Genomic DNA, 19,029 nt, shown 5'->3' with positions numbered 1-19,029 from the left:
CCCAGAGAGACCATGTCCATGGGCAGGACCCAGACTGCCTTTGTCCCTGAGCTCCCCTCCCTGTGGGTATTAGAGGAGGCACTGGACTCAGAGACCCTCTGTTACTGTCCAGTGCTGTGGAGTGGAAAGTCCACCTTCCTAGGTTCAAATCCTGACTCTGCCCCTTACCTACTGGGTGACCTTGAGCAAGTTTCTTAACCTCTCTCACTCAGTTTGCTCATCTGTATAATGTTGTAATAATATCTTTCCTACAGGATTTTTGAGAAACTTTAATGAGGTATTCATGTAAAGTGCTCAGACTAGTTCTTGGCATATGTAGATGGTCAATAAATATGAGTGGTTATTACTGAAGTTTTTAAGGAGGCCTCAGAAGAAACCTTTTGACTTGTAGTCAGATGTGATTACTTGCCTCCCTTCACACACCTCTGCATTTGTCTTGATGCCCAGTCCCAGCTTTCTTGAAAGAAATCTCCTCCCTTTTGGACTGGCCTGTTCACACTACAGTGTGACTTTTCTTTGATATACAGACCACTGGATGTGCCACAGGTTCCAGGCCTGGGTACAAGGGGTGAGCCACAGAATGGAACCTGGTATCCTGCTCTCCTCAGCAAGCCCAGGTAGGCCTAGCAGCCAGCCCTGAAGCTCAGGAGCCAGAGTGCCTGTTGAATCCAGCCTCATCATTTACCAATGTGTGATTTGGGGCAAATAACTCACCTAAGCCTCATTGTTCTTATCTATAAAATGGAGAAAATATAGTACCTGCTTTTTTTTATATAAGAGAGCTCAGAACAGTGCCTGGCACATGTAATATGCCATCTGTTTGCGGTAATTGTTTTCTTTGTCTTATGTCCAAAAAAACTGCACATTGCAACACCTTTTTTCTGTTTCTACCTGCTTTTTCTCTGGCTCTCTCTGCTCATAACAAACCATTGAGGGCTCAAAGTAGGAATTGGACCTTCTTGTATCAAGGAAGGTTTTGAGAACAAGCACATACATGGTTCTTTTTTAAAACAACCTGTAGGGACCCTCAGTACTCAGTGCTGTCTTCTTTCCACATCTGCTGTTCAGCCTCCCATCTCATGCCCTGTGCTGTGGTTCTGAACTTTTTCCACTGTTTTCAGGTTCCCCAGATTCATCCTTTGACTGTCAGACATGAACTCTTCTCCACTGAGCATCTGTGCTGTTCAGTACAATGGCCACTCGCCCTATGCAGCTATTAAGAACTTGAAATGTGTGGTTTAGTTAGTCTGACTTGAGATGTGCTGTGAGTGTAGAGACCTACTATGAAAAAAAGAATATAAAATATTAGTAAATTTTTCTATTGATTACATGTTCAGATATAATCAATAATGTATCTTATATAAAGTTGAATAAAGTACTAAAATTACTTTCATCTGTTTAACTTTTTTAATGTGGCTACTAGAAAATTTAGAGTGACTTGTGTGACCGTTTTGTATTTCTGTGCTTGACAGTGCTGTGCTAGATGTGTGATTTTCCACATATCCCTTCCTCCCCTTCTTAATTTTTTGCTCCTGTTTCTCTTCTTTGCCCCAGGCTCTCACTTTCTCTGGTTGCCAGCACTGCTCAGATGAGTAAGATGTCTGCCCAGAAGGACACTGCAGGCTAAGAGAAAGCTCACCTTTGAACACTTGCTTCTTTGATTCACATTACATTTGCTCTGTACATGTCTGTCCTCTCTGGACTATAAGCACTTTGAGGGCTAGCCCTGTCACATCTGCTTTATGGCTTTCCTAGACAGGCACTCCCTAATCTCTTGTGGAATTACAACCAGACAGAGGCTTCCACACAGTACTGCCTCAGCTGTGTCCCTGAAGGCTTATTGCTGCTGTGCTGCTGCGCTGGTTTGGGGGAACCTATTTCTTCTCCCCCGTATTCCCAGGAAAGCTTTTCCCTAGTCATCCTTTCTTTTCAACAACTTCATTAAGCACCTATTTCTCTGTGCCCAGTTGCATTCAACATGTTACCGCACTGATTTTAGTCTAAAGCTATATTATTTCAAACCTGTGAGTGGACACTGAAATAGTTTCTCAAGCCCTCAGTCACTGATTTCTTGATAACCAACATTAGCCAGAAACCTCTTTTGTTGACTCCTTTTAATCGCTAGGTATTTCAACGTCTGCTTCCCGCCTCAAGCTGCTCTCCACACTCTCTACTCCCCACCCCACATTTGGAAGGGGCTCTTGAATGTGTTCAGTTTGTTAAACTGAACACTTTGATCCCGAGGCCTTTTTTGGAGCTTGTTTTGATTTGCTTGTTATAGAATCTTATAAAAGTTTGTTTTGTTTTTAATTTGCCTCGTTCTCCTAAAAGCCTAATCCCCAAAATAACAAAGGCAAAACCCATTTGGAATGGCCAGTGGAGGGTTCTTGTTGATTTATACTGAGGGTTTAGGGTGTGGTGACTCTGAGGTGGAAGTGTCAGCCAGATCATTTCACCCTTCCTCTGTCTGCACCCTAACCAGCTGGCTGGATGGTCTTGCTGAATGACTGCTGTGCACCAGGCATTCTCCCAGGCCCCTGAAGAATTACCTCATTGCTTCCTACGCTCACTGGAGACCTGAGTGGCTGTAAGAGATAATGGAAAGCAGAGAAGGAAGCTGAGAAGAATTATTTGATTTTTTTTCTTAAAATTTCTATCTTCTGGCTTTCTCCCTTTTTTTAAAATTATGCAGCTTTGCCAGATCAGATGAGTTCATTAGCTTCTTGGGGTTAAGAACAGAGCTTGAAACTCCCTCTGCTGATCTGGGGCTGTCAGAGAATGAGCCTGATGCATAGAATAAGTCAGCCTCTTGCCCAGAACAGTGGCTCTGGAAACCTCTGGGTGATTTGTTTGTTCTTTCTGATGTCTTCCTTTCCTGTTAACCCCAGGTGTTGCTGAGAGGATCCTGTCAAGTACCTGCCCTTTGCCAAGGCTCTCCCCTCTCTGCTTTTTGGCTGGGCTAGAGGGCCATATTATTTTCCTGTGTTCTTGATGCCTTAAAATGACCTTACTTTTAAAAAATTTTTCTTGTTAAGTCTCCTTATTTCCTTCCTTGGACCTGGGCGGCCTCTTCGTGATGCTTAACCCAATGTATGCTAGCTTGTTTCCTTTGTATGACCTTCGTAGATAAACAAAAGAACTTCTGTGCAGTTTACCATACTAGGGTTGCTGTACCGCTGGCATAGTCTAAAGGCTTTCTCCACCTCTGTCCATCTTATATCAAATTCAGCTCTTTTTGTCATTCTGCCCTTGTCAAGCCCCACGGAGGGCCCCCTTTTTCCTTTGAATACAGTATATAGACACTTCCTATTGCAGTTAAGGCCCTATACAATATGGATTCATTGCTAATATTAATGTGCAACCCAGCTAACCTAGGCTACTTGATGCTCTCTGGGCTTAACCTATACTTTCCTACTTCAGGGCATTTGCTCTGCTACTACTTCCTCTCCTGATGAAATAAAGCCCCATTTGAAAATGCTGCTTCCTCTGTGAGCCTTTGCTGGTCTCCCCTATACAAGATGTGATCTGTCCTGCTTTGAACTGTCTTTCTTGTGGCACTAATCACCTTCTTTGACATGTATTAGAATAAATCTGATTGTAGAATATATTTAGGAGAGCACAGAAGAGGCTGGTGTGTAGTGCCTTTGGAGAGAGGAAGTGGTGACGAGGGGGGCTTACTTTTCACTGTTCCCTTTTCCTAAATTTGAATTTTATACCATGTATATATATTTGCTATTTTTTTTTCTGTAAAAGTATTATTTACAGAACAAAAACCCAATCTATAGAATGTTAGAAGAAAATATTTAACCTAACCCCAGAGTTGGGAAAGTACCATTAAACAAGACAACAAAATCCAGAAGCCATAAAGAAAACAACTTTTAAAGAATATGTGTGTACTTGTTTGTTATATCCCTATCTGGCTACAAGTACATGAAGTACTTATCCTTTTTACGCTTTTTCAGAGCACATAGCACAATGACCCCTACACAGTAATTAATGAATACTAGTTGAATTGAAATCAAATTGAATTGCAAGCCACTTATTTGTAGACCTTACTTTTTTCACATATAAAATGAGTACTAGGTGATCTCCAGGGTCCTGTTCAAAGATTCTGTGAAGATATAGGCTTTTATGGGCAGAAATGTCCAGCAAAGCAGGAGTACCTTGAGAATCAGCAGCTCTTCCCAAGGCCCTCTCCCCCAGCCCGTTGGACCCGGGAGTGGGTCCTGCCTGCTCTCAGGAGCTGCTTTGGTGTGTGCAGCATTAATTATGCCGAGGAAATGAACTGATTAGACATAGTCCAAGGAGACCTGGGGATCTGTGGCAGGCGTGGTGCCCTGAACAAAAGAGGGAAAGTGTAAAGGGTAAAGTCGTTTGCTGAGGTTTCTTTGGAAATCCAGCTGGCCAGCTCTTTGAACTACTTGGCCAAAGTTTAAAGAGGCACCAGGAGGGTGGTGGCTCTGTCTCCCTCCTGTTCAAGACTTTGGGTGATGTGGGTGGCATGGGAAGAGTTTAGAGAAGGTGTGTCCTTAGAGGGGACTGAGGGGGTTTATTTGGACTTATCTAGTAGGTTCATAGAAGCTCCCCAGACTTTTCTGGGTCTCTGTGGCAGCTACCCAAGCTTTGTTATTTTAACAGCTTTTTAAAAATGGAGTCATTGCTCTCCATCTCAGTGATAAGCAGCTTGAGGGCAGGAATCATTGCCTCTTATTCCACTTGGTGCCACCCTGCACCCCGGCTGGCAGTTAGCTTACTTACAGTAATTTGCAGGGCGAGGGGTAGTGGTGTTTGGTGAGAGACTGGCAGGGCATGTGTGCATGAGAGCGCAGTGGGCTTTGCTGTGGGCGGGAGAGCACCTTATCTCAGATCGTCAGAGACTCCAGGTCTGTTAGAGGAAGTGAAAAAAAGAAACCGACAATTCCTGTTCTCATACTGATGTCCTTGTGATAGGGTGGGGGCAGCGTATTTGTCAGCAAAATCAAGTATCCTTTGGAAACTGTTATCTTTCTTGTGTTAGTAAGGCTTTTGAAAAGTTGAAGTTCATGGGTTCCTGGCCATCTTGCCAACGTGTCTTCTCCCTGAGCCCAGCCCTCCACACAATAATCGCCTCACTACTGCAACTTATCTAAACCCAGCTTCCCACTGCACTCCGTTGCCATTTCCCCAACTAACCTGGCTGAAGGGGAGGTAACCTTGCCAAGCACACTCCTTAAAGGCCCACTCAGCTCTTGGGGTAGAAGCAGTGACTGCTGGTGGAGAAAGCACAGGTTTTAGACCCAGGAGACTTGACTGTGCTCCCAAGTCTGCCCTTTACTGTGCCTCAGCTTGGCTAGAAATCATTTGACTTTTGTTAATGAGGCTGGGTCATCCTCAAAGGGGAATAATGAGAGCTACCTCATTATTGTCACGGAGTTGCCAGAACAAATAAACAAGATAGGAGGTAAAGGTGCTTTTAAAACTAAATAGTCCTACCTGAGTGAGGAATAGGAGATTTCCTGTGGGACAGAGACAGGTGGTGCCGGTGACTTTTCCACCAGGAAGGGGGAGGTACATGGGCTGGGGAGCCTCCCAGGAGACCACCAGGAATCCCTTCTGATGCCAAGAAAGTACATTTTTATTATCCAGTGGAGTCCTTTCTGGAAACAAGGCTGACATTTTCCCCCCCGCAGGTTAACAGTATTTTATTGTCTTTCACTCTGATTCATTTACATTTCAGTAGATTTTATTAAAACTTGATGGTGTGCTAGATCTCTGTAGTTCAAGACTGTCAGGGTCTACCATGCAAGCTAGATGCAGTTCTCTTAAGGCCCAGTGGGGAGGGAAACAGGAAATGTCGCAAGGAGCCAGATTTCCCTGTTGGGAGGGTGCTTCCCACTGTCTTTGGCAACAGGAATTTCCAGTTTGACCCACAGCCTTTCCAAGGGACTGGCTCTTGGCTCCTCATGTGTTTACTGTTGAGGCCTTCAGAACTGTCCTCCTTTGCATTATTGACATGACTCCCACTGGAAAACCTCTCACCACTGTACAACTGCTTTCTCTGTCTTTGCAGTGTGTTCCCTGCCCCCGGAGCCAGAGAATGGTGGCTACATCTGCCACCCACGGCCATGCAGAGACCCCCTGAATGCGGGCAGTGTCATCGAGTACCTGTGTGCTGAAGGCTACATGTTGAAGGGCGATTACAAATACCTGACGTGTAAGAATGGTGAATGGAAGCCAGCCATGGAGATAAGCTGCCATCTCAATGAGGGTCAGTTTGGAAGATGAGAAAGGGGTATTGCTGGGGTTCTGCTTTCTTGTAACTCACAGGAAGGAGCACCAGCTTCCTCCAGAGCACCTTGTGCTTGTGCTGTGGGCAATATAGCCACTCTGATGCCCTGCAGCCTCCCTTCTTATGGGATTGCATGTCTTTGTGAGGCACTTGGGGTTGCTGGAGCATGTCACACTGTGTTTCATTGGAGCCACTGGGGCTCACTAGCTTTACTGAGGCATCTGTTCTGCTATGTAATGTCCCTTTGATGCTCAAAATCTTGTTTGCCTGGCTAAGTACTGATGACCTTTGACCACATTCTGCTAGCACATGAACACACACTAACATCTTCTGTAGTGTCTCTTTTGTATTATTTTTTTCTTGAATAGAAATGGACTGTTTGTTGTAGAGCTATAGTCCAGCTGGACAGAAGACCTCTCCCCCTACCTCTCCCCCTTCTGCCTCCTCCTGTCATGCATGACAGGAAAATCCAACTGCCCCCAGAAAGTATGTGTCATATAGACATCTTTGTGCTTCACACTCAGGCTTCAAGACCATGACACCCAGAGAAGGGTGGGGACCAGCCTGAGACTTACCACTATAGCTATAGGTTCTTAGGACAGGGGATTATTACAGCCCAGTTCTTAAATAAAACTTTCTGCCACATGGGAAAAAAACATGTATGGGACTTAACATGGTGGAATGGTGTGTTCATTTAAATGGTTGATGTTTACCAACCTGCTATTCAGGATCAGAAATGGTTTATAAAGATAGTATCTCCAGGGGTAAGTGAGTTTAGATGGTCCTCAAAGGTCTGAAGTGAAGATGATTTTAGATTCAGGAACAGGATAGGGGAATGACCCCCTTCCGGGTATGTAGAAGCTACTCTGCACTGTCACTCCAGCTGTAGCAAGTCTCTGCATGGCACCATGCAGGGAGTCTTTGATAAAAGTGGCTGTGGGGCTCCAATTTTATGTGTCTGAGTACAAAACACTTCTGATAAAAGATTGTTTCTGTAGACAAAGACACCCACACGTCACTTGGGGTCCCCACGCTGTCCATCGTGGCTTCCACTGCCAGCTCCGTGGCACTCATTCTTCTCCTCGTGGTGCTGTTTGTGCTGCTGCAGCCAAAGCTGAAGTCCTTCCATCATAGCAGGTGAGCCCAGTGGCAGTGGGCAGCAGGCATTGCTGGGGGGCTACCCTTCGACTGGCAGAGGGGTACTAATGGGTCTGTGTGTGCCCAGGGAAAGGGGGGCCCTGCTGTGTGTTAAACCTCTGGATGTGCCTGGCATTGCTTGTTTCTTTGTGTACATTATCTTAATTCTCATGAGAATGTTGCAGATAAGGAAACTGAGGCTTGGAGAGATTAAGTCATTTACTCAGGGTCATCCCTCTAGATGATAGAGCTGAGATTTAAACCCAAATCTGTCCAACTCCAGAGCCATGTCATTTCCCCTCTGTCACTAGTTCATAAAGTGTGGATCCAGCAGCACCTGGGAACTTGTTAGGAATGCAGATTTTCAGGTCCTACCCCAGACTAGCTGGAGGAGAAGCTCTGGGGCTGAGACCCAGCAGCATAGTTTCACAGGGCCTTCCAGTAATTCTGAAGCAGGCCTGTGTTTGTGAGCTCCTGCCCTGTCCCACTGGTTCCCAATCGTGGCTACACATAGAGGTGCCTGCGAGGAGCTAAGAAAACAAATACCCATAGCAGGGCCTCCACCCCAGACATTCCAATTTGGTTTGGAATGAGCCTGGCATTAGTGTTTTTTTAAAAACCTTTTCAGGTGGTTCTGATGTGCAGTAGGATTGGCAACTACTGCACTCCACCACACTACAACAGAGGAAGCAGTCGTCTTGCCTGCCTTTGTCACTGTCCTTTTTCCACTTGGGTACATTAGCCACAAATTGTGCCAGACTGGGTGGGGAGGTTAGGGATGGGGGTGGCAAATGGTGGGGAGCTGGCCCTGAGCTGAGTGGATCCTTTAGGATGGACTTCTCTCCCAAGCTGTCATGGCCTCCTCAGTTGCCTGGGTTACCCTGGCAGTTCCTCATTCCTTCTGAGGAGAACAGCTTATATTTATTCACAGCCTTCATCAGTCAGTGTTGTCATTCACAGGCACAAAGGAACAAATGAAATTGCTTTAAATAAAATGTGCCTGGTTTGGAAGTTGACAGATGAGGACCAGGCTAAGTTTAATCCCTGTGTACTCTGTGATTTTTCTTTCTTCTATTTTGTTTTGTTTGTGGAGGGAGTAGCAGCTGTTTTTTTTATTAAGGTATCATTGATACACAATCTTATGAAGGTTTCATATGAGCAACATTGTGGTTACAGCATTTACCCATATTATCAAGTTCCCCCAACATACCCATTGCAATCACTGTCCGTCAGCATAGTAAGATGCTATAGAGTCACTACATGTTTTCTCTGTGGAGGAGGAAGTAGCAGTTTTTCTTTTTCTTGATATCATTAATGTACATTACTTGAACAACATTATGGTTACTAGACTCCCCTTATTATCAAGTCCCCCTCACATACCCCATTACAGTCACTGTCCATCAGTGTAGTAAGATGCTACACAATCACTACTTGTCTTCTCTGTGCTATACTGCCTTCCCCATGCCCCCACCCCCTACATTATGTGTGCTAATCGTAATGCCCCCTTTTCCCCCTTATCCCTCTCTTCCCACCCATCCTCCCCAGTCCCTTTCCCTTTGGTAACTGTTAGTCCATTCTTGGGTCCTATGAGTCTGCTGCTGTTTTGTTCCTTCAGTTTTTTCTTTATTCTTTTTTTTTTTAAATTTTTATTTTGGTATCATTAATCTACAATTACATGAAGGACATAATGTTTACTAGGCTTCCCCCTTCACCAAGTCCCCCCCACATCCCCGTTCACAGTCACTGTCCATCAACATAGTAAGATGCTGTAAAATCACTACTTGTCTTCTCTGTGTTGCACAGCCCTCCCCGTGCCCCCCCTACACTATACATGCTAATCGTAATGCCCCCTTTCTTTTTTTCCTGCCCTTATCCCTCCCTTCCCACCCGTCCTCCCCAGTCCCTTTCCCTTTGGTAACTATTAGTCCGTTCTTGGGTTCTGTGCTTCTGCTGCTGTTTTGTTCCTTCAGTTTTCTTTTGTTCTTATACTCCACATATGAGTGAAATCATTTGGTACTTGTCTTTCTCTGCCTGGGTTATTTCACTGAGCATAATACCCTCTAGATCCATCCATGATGTTGCAAATGGTAGGATTTGTTTTCTTCTTATGGCCGAATAGTATTCCATAGTGTATATGTACCACATCTTCTTTATCCATTCATCTACTGATGGACACTTAGGTTGCTTCCGTTTCTTGGCTATTCTAAGTACTGCTGTGATAAACAAAGGGGTGCATATGTCTTTTTGAATCTGAGAACTTGTATTCTTTGGATAAATTCCTAGGAGTGGAATTCCTGGCTCAAATGGTATTTCTATTTTGAGCATTTTGAGGAACCTCCATACTGCTTTCCACAATGGTTGAACTAGTTTACATTCCCACCAGCAGTGTAGGATGGTTCCCCTTTCTCCACATCCTTGCCAACATTTGTTGTTGTTTGTCTTTTGGATGTTGGCCATCCTAACTGGGGTGAGGTGATATCTCATTGTGGTTTTAATTTGCATTTCTCTGACGCTTAGCAATGTGGAGCATCTTTTCATGCGCCCGTTGGCCATCTGAATTTCTTCTTTGGAGAAGTGTCTGTTCAGCTCCTCTGCCCATTTTTTAATTGGCTTATTTGCTTTTTGTTTGTTAAGGTGCGTGAGCTCTTTATATAATTTGGATATCAACCCCTTATCAGATATGTCATTTATGAATATATTCTCCCATACTGTAGGATGCCTTTTTGTTCTATTGGTGGTGTCCTTTGCTGTACAGATGCTTTTCAGCTTGATATAGTCCCACTTGTTAATTTTTGCTCTTGTTTCCCTTGCCTGTGGAGATATGTTAATGAAGAAGTCACTCATGTTAATGTCCAAGAGATTTTTGCCTATGTTTTTTTCTAAGAGTTTTATGGTTTCATGACTTACATTCAGGTCTTTGATCCATTTAGAATTTACTTTTGTGTATGGGGTTAGACAATGATCCAGTTTCATTCTCGTACATGTAGCTGTCCAGTTTTGCCAACACCAGCTGTTGAAGAGGCTGTCATTTCCCCATTGTATATCCATGGCCCCTTTATTGTGTATTAATTGACCATATATGCTTGGGTTTATATCTGGGCTCTCTAGTCTGTTCCACTGGTCTGTTCTTTTGCCAGTACCAAATTGTCTTGATTACTGTGGCTTTGTAGTAGAGCTTGAAGTCAGGGAGCGTAATTCCCCCTGCTTTATTCTTCCTTCTCAGGATTGCTTTGTCTGTTTGGGGTCTTTTGTCATTCCATATGAAGTTTAGAACTATTTGCTCTAGTTCATTGAAGAATGCTGTAGGTATTTTGATAGGGATTTCATTGAATCTGTATCTTGCTTTTGGCAGGATGGCCATTTTGACAATATTAATTCTTCCTAGCCAAGAGCATGGGATGAGTTTCCATTTATTAGTGTCCTCTTTAATTTCTCTTAAGAGTGTCTTGTAGTTTTCAAGGTATAGGTCTTTCACTTCCTTGGTTAGGTTTATTCCTAGATATTTTATTCTTTTTGATGCAATTGTGAATGGAATTGTTTTCCTGATTTCTCTTTCTTCTAGTTCATCGTTAGTGTAAAGGAATGCAACAGATTTCTGTGTATTCATTTTGAGTAGCAGTTATTTTTAAAGGTTAATAAGTAGAATAGAGAAGATTTGGAGGGTACTGTTTACTGAAAGCATTGGCTATTTCCAAGTAAACTCAAGCTGATCTATTTGTCATTTTATTCAAACTAGGGAGTTTTTTACCCTTTGTAGTTAACTAGTAAGTGTGTTAAAAGTAACTGGCTGATTTTGTCTGACTTGAGTGGGAGGTATATTTAGTTTTCATCACAGACCTATTTAAATTCTGTAGTGTGTACGTGTATTACTTTTCAAACGAAAACTTTTTTTGAATAATAGAAGCAGATGCCAGAATGCATACTGCTTTATATACTGTCCTGCTATTGGTCTCCCTTCCCACAAACCTTTGAGCACTTTTCTGAGTACTACTTCTGTCATCCTCACAGCGTGTATGCCATGTGAGTTGGGTAGCACAGATTTTATCTGCAATACAGATGAGGAAATTGAGAGCTAATAACAGTGGGCAGCAGGCATCACTGTGAGGGGCCGCCCTTTGACTGGCAGAGGGGTACTAGTTGGGTCTGTGTGTGCCCAGGGAGAGGGGGCCCCTGCTGTGTGTTAAACCTCTGGTTGTGCCTGGCACTGTACTTGTTGCTTTGTAAAACACAGCCCAGCCACAGACCTCTGTGTCTCCTGTTGTGATGCGCTGAGGAGAACATGATATCACAGGTGATGCTGTGGTGTTCTAGGCAGAATGTAGTCTTCTAGGGAAAAACTAACCTGAATTTAATCCTGAGGAAACAAACAGACAAGTCCAGATTGTGGGTCATTCTAGGAGACAACTGGTGTGGCCTCTACAAAAATGTCTACATCATGAAGGAAAAACTGTAGTGGTCTATTCCAATTAAAGGAGCTGGAAGAAACAGTACATTTGTTTCAGGTTTCAAGTCTAGTGTCCCACTTGAAGACCACAGTGCTGCTTTTCCATCTCCTCCTTTTTTTAAACAGTTTTATGGGGATTTAATCCACAGATAGGTGCAGCCACCATTCTCTTCCATTCTTACCCCAGCCATGTGAATGAATGGTTTTACTTCCAGGGCTCTAGGCTCCTAGGTTTGCACAGGATCAGAGGGCTAGGGTACGTGTATACCCAGAGGTTAAGAACACTCTCTGGAAGCAGGTGCAACTGGATTCACATCCCAGCTTCCTTTCCTACCAGCTGTGTGAATGGGCAAGTTCCTTAACTTCTCTGAACTTCAGCTGCATTCTTGATGTCTCTCTGACTAAAGAGCGTAAGTGAGGATTCAGTGGGATAAAGTACATAAAGCACATAGTGCTTACTGGCACATAGGTAGTGCTCAAAACTGGTCAGTGGTGTTGGTAGTATGGTATTTATTTGTGTGTGTATTTTAATTCTTCCTTTGTCTTTTTTTCCCTCTCAATGCAGGCGTGACCAGGGGGTATCTGGGGACCAGGTCTCCATCATGGTGGATGGAGTCCAGGTTGCACTACCATCATATGAGGAAGCTGTGTATGGCAGTTCTGGGCACTGTGTGCCGCCTGCTGACCCCAGAGTGCAGATCGTGCTATCAGAAGGGTCTGGGCCCAGTGGGAGGAATGGGCCAAGGGAGCAGCAGTTGCAGGATGAGGGAGCCTGCTCCTCTGCAGGTGGAGAGGAGGAGACCCCAGGCCAGTCTGGACTGTGTGAAGCCTGGGGCTGTCAGGGCTCAGAGACTGTGATGGTGCATCAGGCAACCACCTCTTCCTGGGTGGCCGGCTCAGGGAACAGCCGAGTGGCGCACAAAGAAGCCCCGGACTCAGAGAGCAGTGACATACAAAGCCTTTTATCCCTCACATCGGAGGACTACACAGATGGTAGGTGGTCTGCACTGATCATGAATTATTAGCTGCTTAGGGTCCTTGCTGGGAGTGAGGAGGGATTGTGAGCCTCTCTAATAATTGATGTATGTGGCGGCAAAGAAACATAATATCTGGATGATTCGCCTACAAAATAGTAGTTCACCCTCAGAGCTCTAGGTAGGGCTCTGTACAGAGAAACTTTTCACTGTTACCTGTGATTTTGATAGATGGGAGTCTCCAGACTTCATGGCTGAAGGGCTATGCTAAATCAAAGGGTAGACAGCTGATTGGAGGTGGGAGTGAGGTCCTCTTGTTGTATTTTTTATAACTTTATATATCCTCTTGCTACAATTTTTATGTCTCTGAAAGGAGATGAATGACAAGGAGAGAAGTGGGGTCATATTACAGAGGATACTGGCACCTGACTCTCTTCAGAGCATTCAGATGCTTCATTTTAAATAGGAGTATGCCAGGTCCTGTACTAGTTGGTCTTCTTGCACTATATGAGTTAAACCTCACAGTGATCCTGAAAAGTGGGTATTATTATCATCATCCCCATTTTACAGATGAGGAAACTGAGGCTCAAAGAGGATAAGTCACTTGCCCATTGGTAAGTGGCTAAGCTGGCATAGGAAGCCAGATAGACCTGGCTCCAAGCCTGCACTTAAAACTTCATGGTGCCATGCTGCCTCCCAGGTGAAACAGGTTCTGTGGCAAACCAACCTGCTGACACCTGTGCCTTTACCAGAGCCTGGAGAGTTGAGCACTGGGATTGACTGTCATTGTAAAAAATATCTTTACATGAAACCCCAGTGTGGTTTAGGATGCAGACTAAACCCAGATGTTTCCCTTTTGACAGTGAGGATTTCTGTACTAAACAAGTCCCCTAAAAAAGCCTTGGATAAAACTCTGCTTCTTGGGAGTCCTGGGGACAGTTAATATCTAAGGTTTAGAACATCTGAAAGCAAAGAAGTTGGAAGTTCTTGAATGCAGATCATGTTTAGGAGCTTCTTGATTATCAACAGCATGCCTTCCTTTCTCTGGGTAGAATGATACAGAGCTAGGACAGGAACATTAAGTAATTGACCCAGGTTTAAAAGCGGGAGCCGGTCGTCCCATGGGCCATGCATATTGTATGTCTGCATGTACTTACAAGTGTCCACAAGCAAATCTCAGCCCTTGTCCTTCCTAAGGAGCCCAGATGGTGTTGCTCTTCTCCCTTTTCCTGCTTGCTACCTGCTTTGTTCCATGTATTGAACAAGCATTTTTAGAGCCCATCTTAAGCCTGGTACTGGATTTGGTTTCAGGGGTGATAGAAAGAAATAGGAAACATGCTCTCAGCCTACGTGAATTGTCAGTCAGTTCAGAAGATGGGCCTATACTGGAGAAATAATGGAACCCATATTTGTAGGCTCCATGGAAGAATGAGGGTTCAGAAAACAAGACAGATGTATTACTGAGTTGGTTGCCTGCCATGTCCGTGCTGTCTAGAGCTGACAGTCACAGAGGCAGTCAGGACCTTGAGGCATTGGTCTTACGCTGTTGACATATGAAGAGACTGAGACCCAGAGAGGGGAAGTGCTTTATTCAGTATCACACAGCTGGAGGATGGCTTCAAGCAGGAGGTGGGACTTAAGCAGGACTGAGTGGCCTCATAGGGTAGAAAGAGAAGCAGCTAGACCAGCAGAGTTAAGGCAGAGAGGAGGGTTCAAGTGCTGGGGCCAGAAGGGGATTGAATACTAGACTGAGCATTCAGATTTTACTACGCAAGCAGAGGGAGAGATGAGCAAGGAAGGCCTAAAAACAAGGTGAGGGATTTAGACTATGTGGAAGTGTATGAGTAGGGCGTTTTATTTCTTTAGTGTAGGGGCTACTGGGGCCTCTGCAGGGGATTAGGTGTGGGGCTGAGAGGCCCACATGGGGTAACAATTGTGCTTTCCTTCCTCCCCCTCCTGCAGATATCCCACTGTTGAAAGAAGCGTGAGAGCTGCCAACGGCCTCCCTCCTCTCTGCAATGGCCCTCTCTGCCCTCCCTGCCCCTCCCTGTGGGTTTGAGCGCTCTGTACTCCAGCCACCCTGCCTGGATACCTGAGCCGCCACCTGTGTATCTGTGTATCTCTGAGGGCCTGCAGGCCCCGCTTGCTGGATACTCAAGGAAGATTCTCACCATCTGCCTGCTGGACAGCTGAAGAAGCTGGCTTTTTGCCTAGCCCGCCCTTCCCATCTGTGTTGGGGACATATTTGAATGTGTTGGATCGAACCCTTCCTTTCCCTGAGCCCTCTGCGTCCCCTCTGGCCAGCTCTTTGGCAGCAGCCCCCACCAGCCTGCAAGGGCCTGAGAGCACTGTGTTTACTTGTGCCTTCCCCCACCCTTCCCAGTTTCCCTGTCACGCAGGCTCGTTGCTGTCTTACAAGCCTTAGGGGCTGCCCTGCTGCCCCTGCCACACAGGGGCTGGCCTGAGTCTAGTCTGTTGGCTTCGAGGGGTGGCACTGCTGCCGTAGCAGGAGCAGATCCAAGAGTGGCTGTGGCTGTCTTTGGGATATCTGTGCCCTCAGTGGGACTGGTGGCCCATCTCCTTGACTGAGGCTGGAGGAGGTGGGAAATCATGCCAAAGCTGTCCCAGCACCTGGCTGTCTAGAGGTGCTGGCTCCTGGCCCAGTTGAGTTTCCAGGAAGCATCCAGAAGATCTCAAAGGAGGGAAGGAAGGTGGTTGATGATTGTCTTCCTAATACGCAAGTTCCTGCTTCCAACATGGACCTCCTGGCCCCAGCTTGTCTGTCTCCCTGGAGTGTAAGGGTAGTTGCATGCCGCCTCCTGGGTTTGGTCCTGGAGAGCCCCAGCTTCCTTGCTGCCTACAGAGCCTGAGCAAATCATCCCTGGGACGGGAGAGTTGCTGAGATGCCATGGAGTGCCCATTTGGTCCCTGGCAGTTGGGGCAAGTTGCCCCGTTCTAGGTTCATGGTGATGAGAGGCACAGATGGGTCCCCAGGCAGCTACAGGCAGCTCTGGCCGGTCCCAAGGGTCCTCCTCACCACAGTCACGTGCCTTAGTAACTGTGCCCAGGAAGCGTCCTGCTGCTTCTGCGCTGCTGCTTCTCCAACTTCTTTGCTCCCCTGCCGTCCCTCCACATGTCACAGCAGATGGAAAACTCCCTGGTCTTCCCTGGCACCTAGAGATGGTCTGCATGCACCCTTACCTTGCTGGCCTGCAGTAGGTGAAGTTGCAGAGTAGCCTGGCTCTGGGCCCTGGTTTTGAAGGAATGGGCTCTGCACTCCAGATGCCGCTTCTGGGGCCTCTCCCTCAGCCACATGTTGAATGCTAACAAGACTGGGGTGACAGAGCTCAGCCAGGCTGTTGCCATCTTCCAAAGATGTGGCATTAAGGAATGCATGCATTATTTCAAAGCATTGGGGCCATGCTGCACCCCTGCTTCTCCCGTGAGCCTCTCTGTTTGGGATGTAAAATAATAGCCTGGTGTACTTTCAGTCCCGGACCTAATGGTAATGCTAGGTGTGGCCTTGAAGATTAGGGGAATGGCCTTCTCTTGGCCTCCTGCCTCTACTCTCACACATGCACTTTACCACCCGCTCGTTCCCAGGCCTCTCGCTGTCACACTTGGTCTTCCTTCCTTCTCAGGGTAAGGGCAGTGCCTGCCACGCCTGTCACCTCTCCCACATCTCTCTGCTTTCCCCCCTAGGAGCTCTGGCTGGCATGGTTCCATCTAGAGCAGTTTGGTTAAGGCTTTAGAACTAGAGGGCAGAAGCCTCTGAAGGAGATGAAACTGACTGGTGGGCCTGTCCTTGGCCTCAAGAGACATGCCCGCCAGCAGTTGCCGGTACTGGGCTCATCTGGAGGTTAGGATCTCCACCGACCCCAGCTGCCTCGCCACACGCCCACTCTCCTTCACCTGCTGGGGTCCCCGTGTCTTCCTCCAAAAAAGAAAGCATGGAGAAGTGCTGGGGGTCCGCAGGCTCACTGCCAAGCCTGCAGCTTTTCCCAAACCTGAGTTCTAGTCTAGAAGCTATTTTTTAAAATGGAAGATGTTACTCCTTTCTATATTATCACTCTAGGTCACTCCCTCCCCCCAAGATTGCACTTTTTGTTTTGGGTTTATTCAGTCACATAGGTGACCAGCTTGGCCCCTGAAAAGATGAAAAGCCTTCCTTCTGAAGCCTTCTTCCACCTTGCCCACCATTACCACCACCATGGGGGACAGAAGCCCAGACAGAATTGCCTACCTGGTAGGAAGGAAAGAAGCCAGGATAAGTGGGAGTCCTCTACCTCCACCCCAACGCCCACCCCCACCCCAGCTGGCTTTGCTGAGACCCCCTTCTGGGTAGAGGATCCAGGCTTCAATTGCTGCCACCATCCATGCCAGCTTCCTCCGACAGGCTGTTCTATTACCTGAAGCAGTTTCTTACCCATCAGCCATGTGTTGCTGTTCCTAGGGCTTCTTGGCTTTGTCCCTTTCTAGGGACTAGGGACTCCACCACTGCCTAGAGGTGGGGCTTGGCTGAGAGACAGGAGTGGTGTCAGGTGGCCTGCTGTAGGAAGGAGGCTGCCAGAGGATCCCACAGCAGGTGGGAAGAGCTGTCCACAAGCCTGGCTTTCCCAGGAGAGTCCTCTGGGGGAGTCCAGCAGAGCATGTGTCCAGGAGAATGACCCCCACCAAAAGACTTCTAAAAAGGTCTATTTTTTTGCACATGTTAGCTAACTCAATGCAAGGTTTCTACCCTGGCAACTTGCAGTCAGATTCAATGACTTAGAGGGGCCAGTATATAGTGAAAATCACTTAAAATTTCTGTCCCTTTCAATGCCTTAGTTTAGCAGGTAGGCTTTATCTTTTGCCATTTCTGAATTTCGTATGCTCTGTTACCATTTCACTGGGTGCGAACTGTGAAATGGGCTGAGTCCTGGCCGCTTTGTGAGTTTTTTAGTTTTTAAGGCATTTCAGTGCACATTCTACTAACACTCCATTTGCAAACAGAACTTCAGCTAATGTCCCCGTTCATCTCGCCTTCCTCCTCTCCCTCCCTCAGCTTTAAAGTTCTGTGGAGAAGCTGGATGTCAAGACAGACAAAGGTATACTTTTCCTGCTTCATCAGTGGTGGCACAGGAGTCCGTATCACTCAGCCTTGCCCCTCCTAGTCCCAGGTGAGCTCTCGGGCCACTGGCTTCCCACGTAACCATGTCTCTGCCATTCCCAGGGAACATCTTTGCATAGAGAAAGGAATATGCCGCAAACATTTCTACATCCTTCCCTTGAATTCCTCCCTCCTTAGAAGAGAATAAATGGCCCAGAAAGAAAGAGATCCCCAGGCTTTACAGCTTAATTCCAGACGTGCTTGCTAAGGACGTGAGGCTAGGAGCTTCAAAGGGCCTGCTGGGGCTCATGGCTCTCAGCATATGGATAGTTACTGGTGCCTGGTGAGAGGCTCAGAGAAGATTTTGCTGGGAAAGGTGTGTGGACTGAGTGGCAGAATAGCTGGTTCCCCAGAGAGGGAAAGGCAGCAGGCTCAGCTTTGCTGGGAAGAAACTCCTCTTAATCTCCAGTTGAAAACCTAGTAGAAATTTGAATTAAATCCCCAAGGTTGAGCCCTCCATCAGGCAGCCGAGCCAGCTGGAGGAGATAAGGGGCAAAGCACCCAAATTGCCAAGCAGTGAAGAGAGATGGACGCGGGTTGCACAGCAGCCCACTACACCTGCCCGGCTTCTTACTGCACCACTATGGAATCCTTTGCAGAATGGTACACATATATAATGGTTTCAAACAAACACTTGCATCATTGACTCTGTGCAGGATGTCACTCAATCAGTTTGGGTTTGCTTTATTTTATTTTATATATGTATTTTTTGGTATCCTGTACATTGCAGTGGGTGTGAAGATAGTATTTTAATATTTGTACAAAGTTTAATTTAATTTCAATTGTTCTATGTATATAACTGCATTTCTAAATAATAATTTAAAAAAAAGTTCTTACAAAGGCATTTGTGAAATGTGATCCTTCCAGAAAGTTTTTGCAGAAACCCTATGTGGAAAAGAGTGTGTGGATAGAAGCTCATAAAGGGATGAAGCAGGGTACCTGGCAGGAGAGGGATTGGGTGGTCCATGATACAAGAGAGACCACAGACATAAGTGGAAATACATTACTTCTCTTTTAAGTTCTCAGTGTGCCAGCCACTGTGCTCAAGCTGGGGTTC

At 46.2% G+C, this 19,029-nt stretch overlaps 1 protein-coding gene across 10 annotated transcripts in view; it reads left to right on the top strand.

Moving 5' to 3' along the window:
• Positions 1-18,812, top strand: part of SUSD6 (sushi domain containing 6) — a 117,650-nt gene extending 98,838 nt beyond the window's left edge. For 8 of the 10 annotated variants that reach the window (XM_017654815.3, XM_037000741.2, XM_017654811.3 and 5 more), the window contains 5 exons: positions 528-617; positions 6,050-6,247; positions 7,267-7,405; positions 12,415-12,842; positions 14,786-18,812. In XM_017654815.3, the coding sequence (XP_017510304.2) occupies positions 528-617; positions 6,050-6,247; positions 7,267-7,405; positions 12,415-12,842; positions 14,786-14,811 (881 nt within the window). In that variant the 3' untranslated portion in view covers positions 14,812-18,812. The remainder of the gene's footprint in view (positions 1-527; positions 618-6,049; positions 6,248-7,266; positions 7,406-12,414; positions 12,843-14,785) is intronic. The other 2 variants (XM_017654818.3, XM_017654817.3) reach the window with 1 other exon arrangement.
• Positions 18,813-19,029: the final 217 nt, after the last annotated feature.

The sequence above is a fragment of the Manis javanica genome, chromosome 8 (genome assembly GCF_040802235.1).
Source record: "Manis javanica isolate MJ-LG chromosome 8, MJ_LKY, whole genome shotgun sequence".
Lineage (NCBI taxonomy): Eukaryota > Metazoa > Chordata > Mammalia > Pholidota > Manidae > Manis > Manis javanica.
The sequence above is the reverse complement of the archived record's forward strand: the minus strand, read 5'-3'. Positions and strand labels throughout refer to the sequence as shown.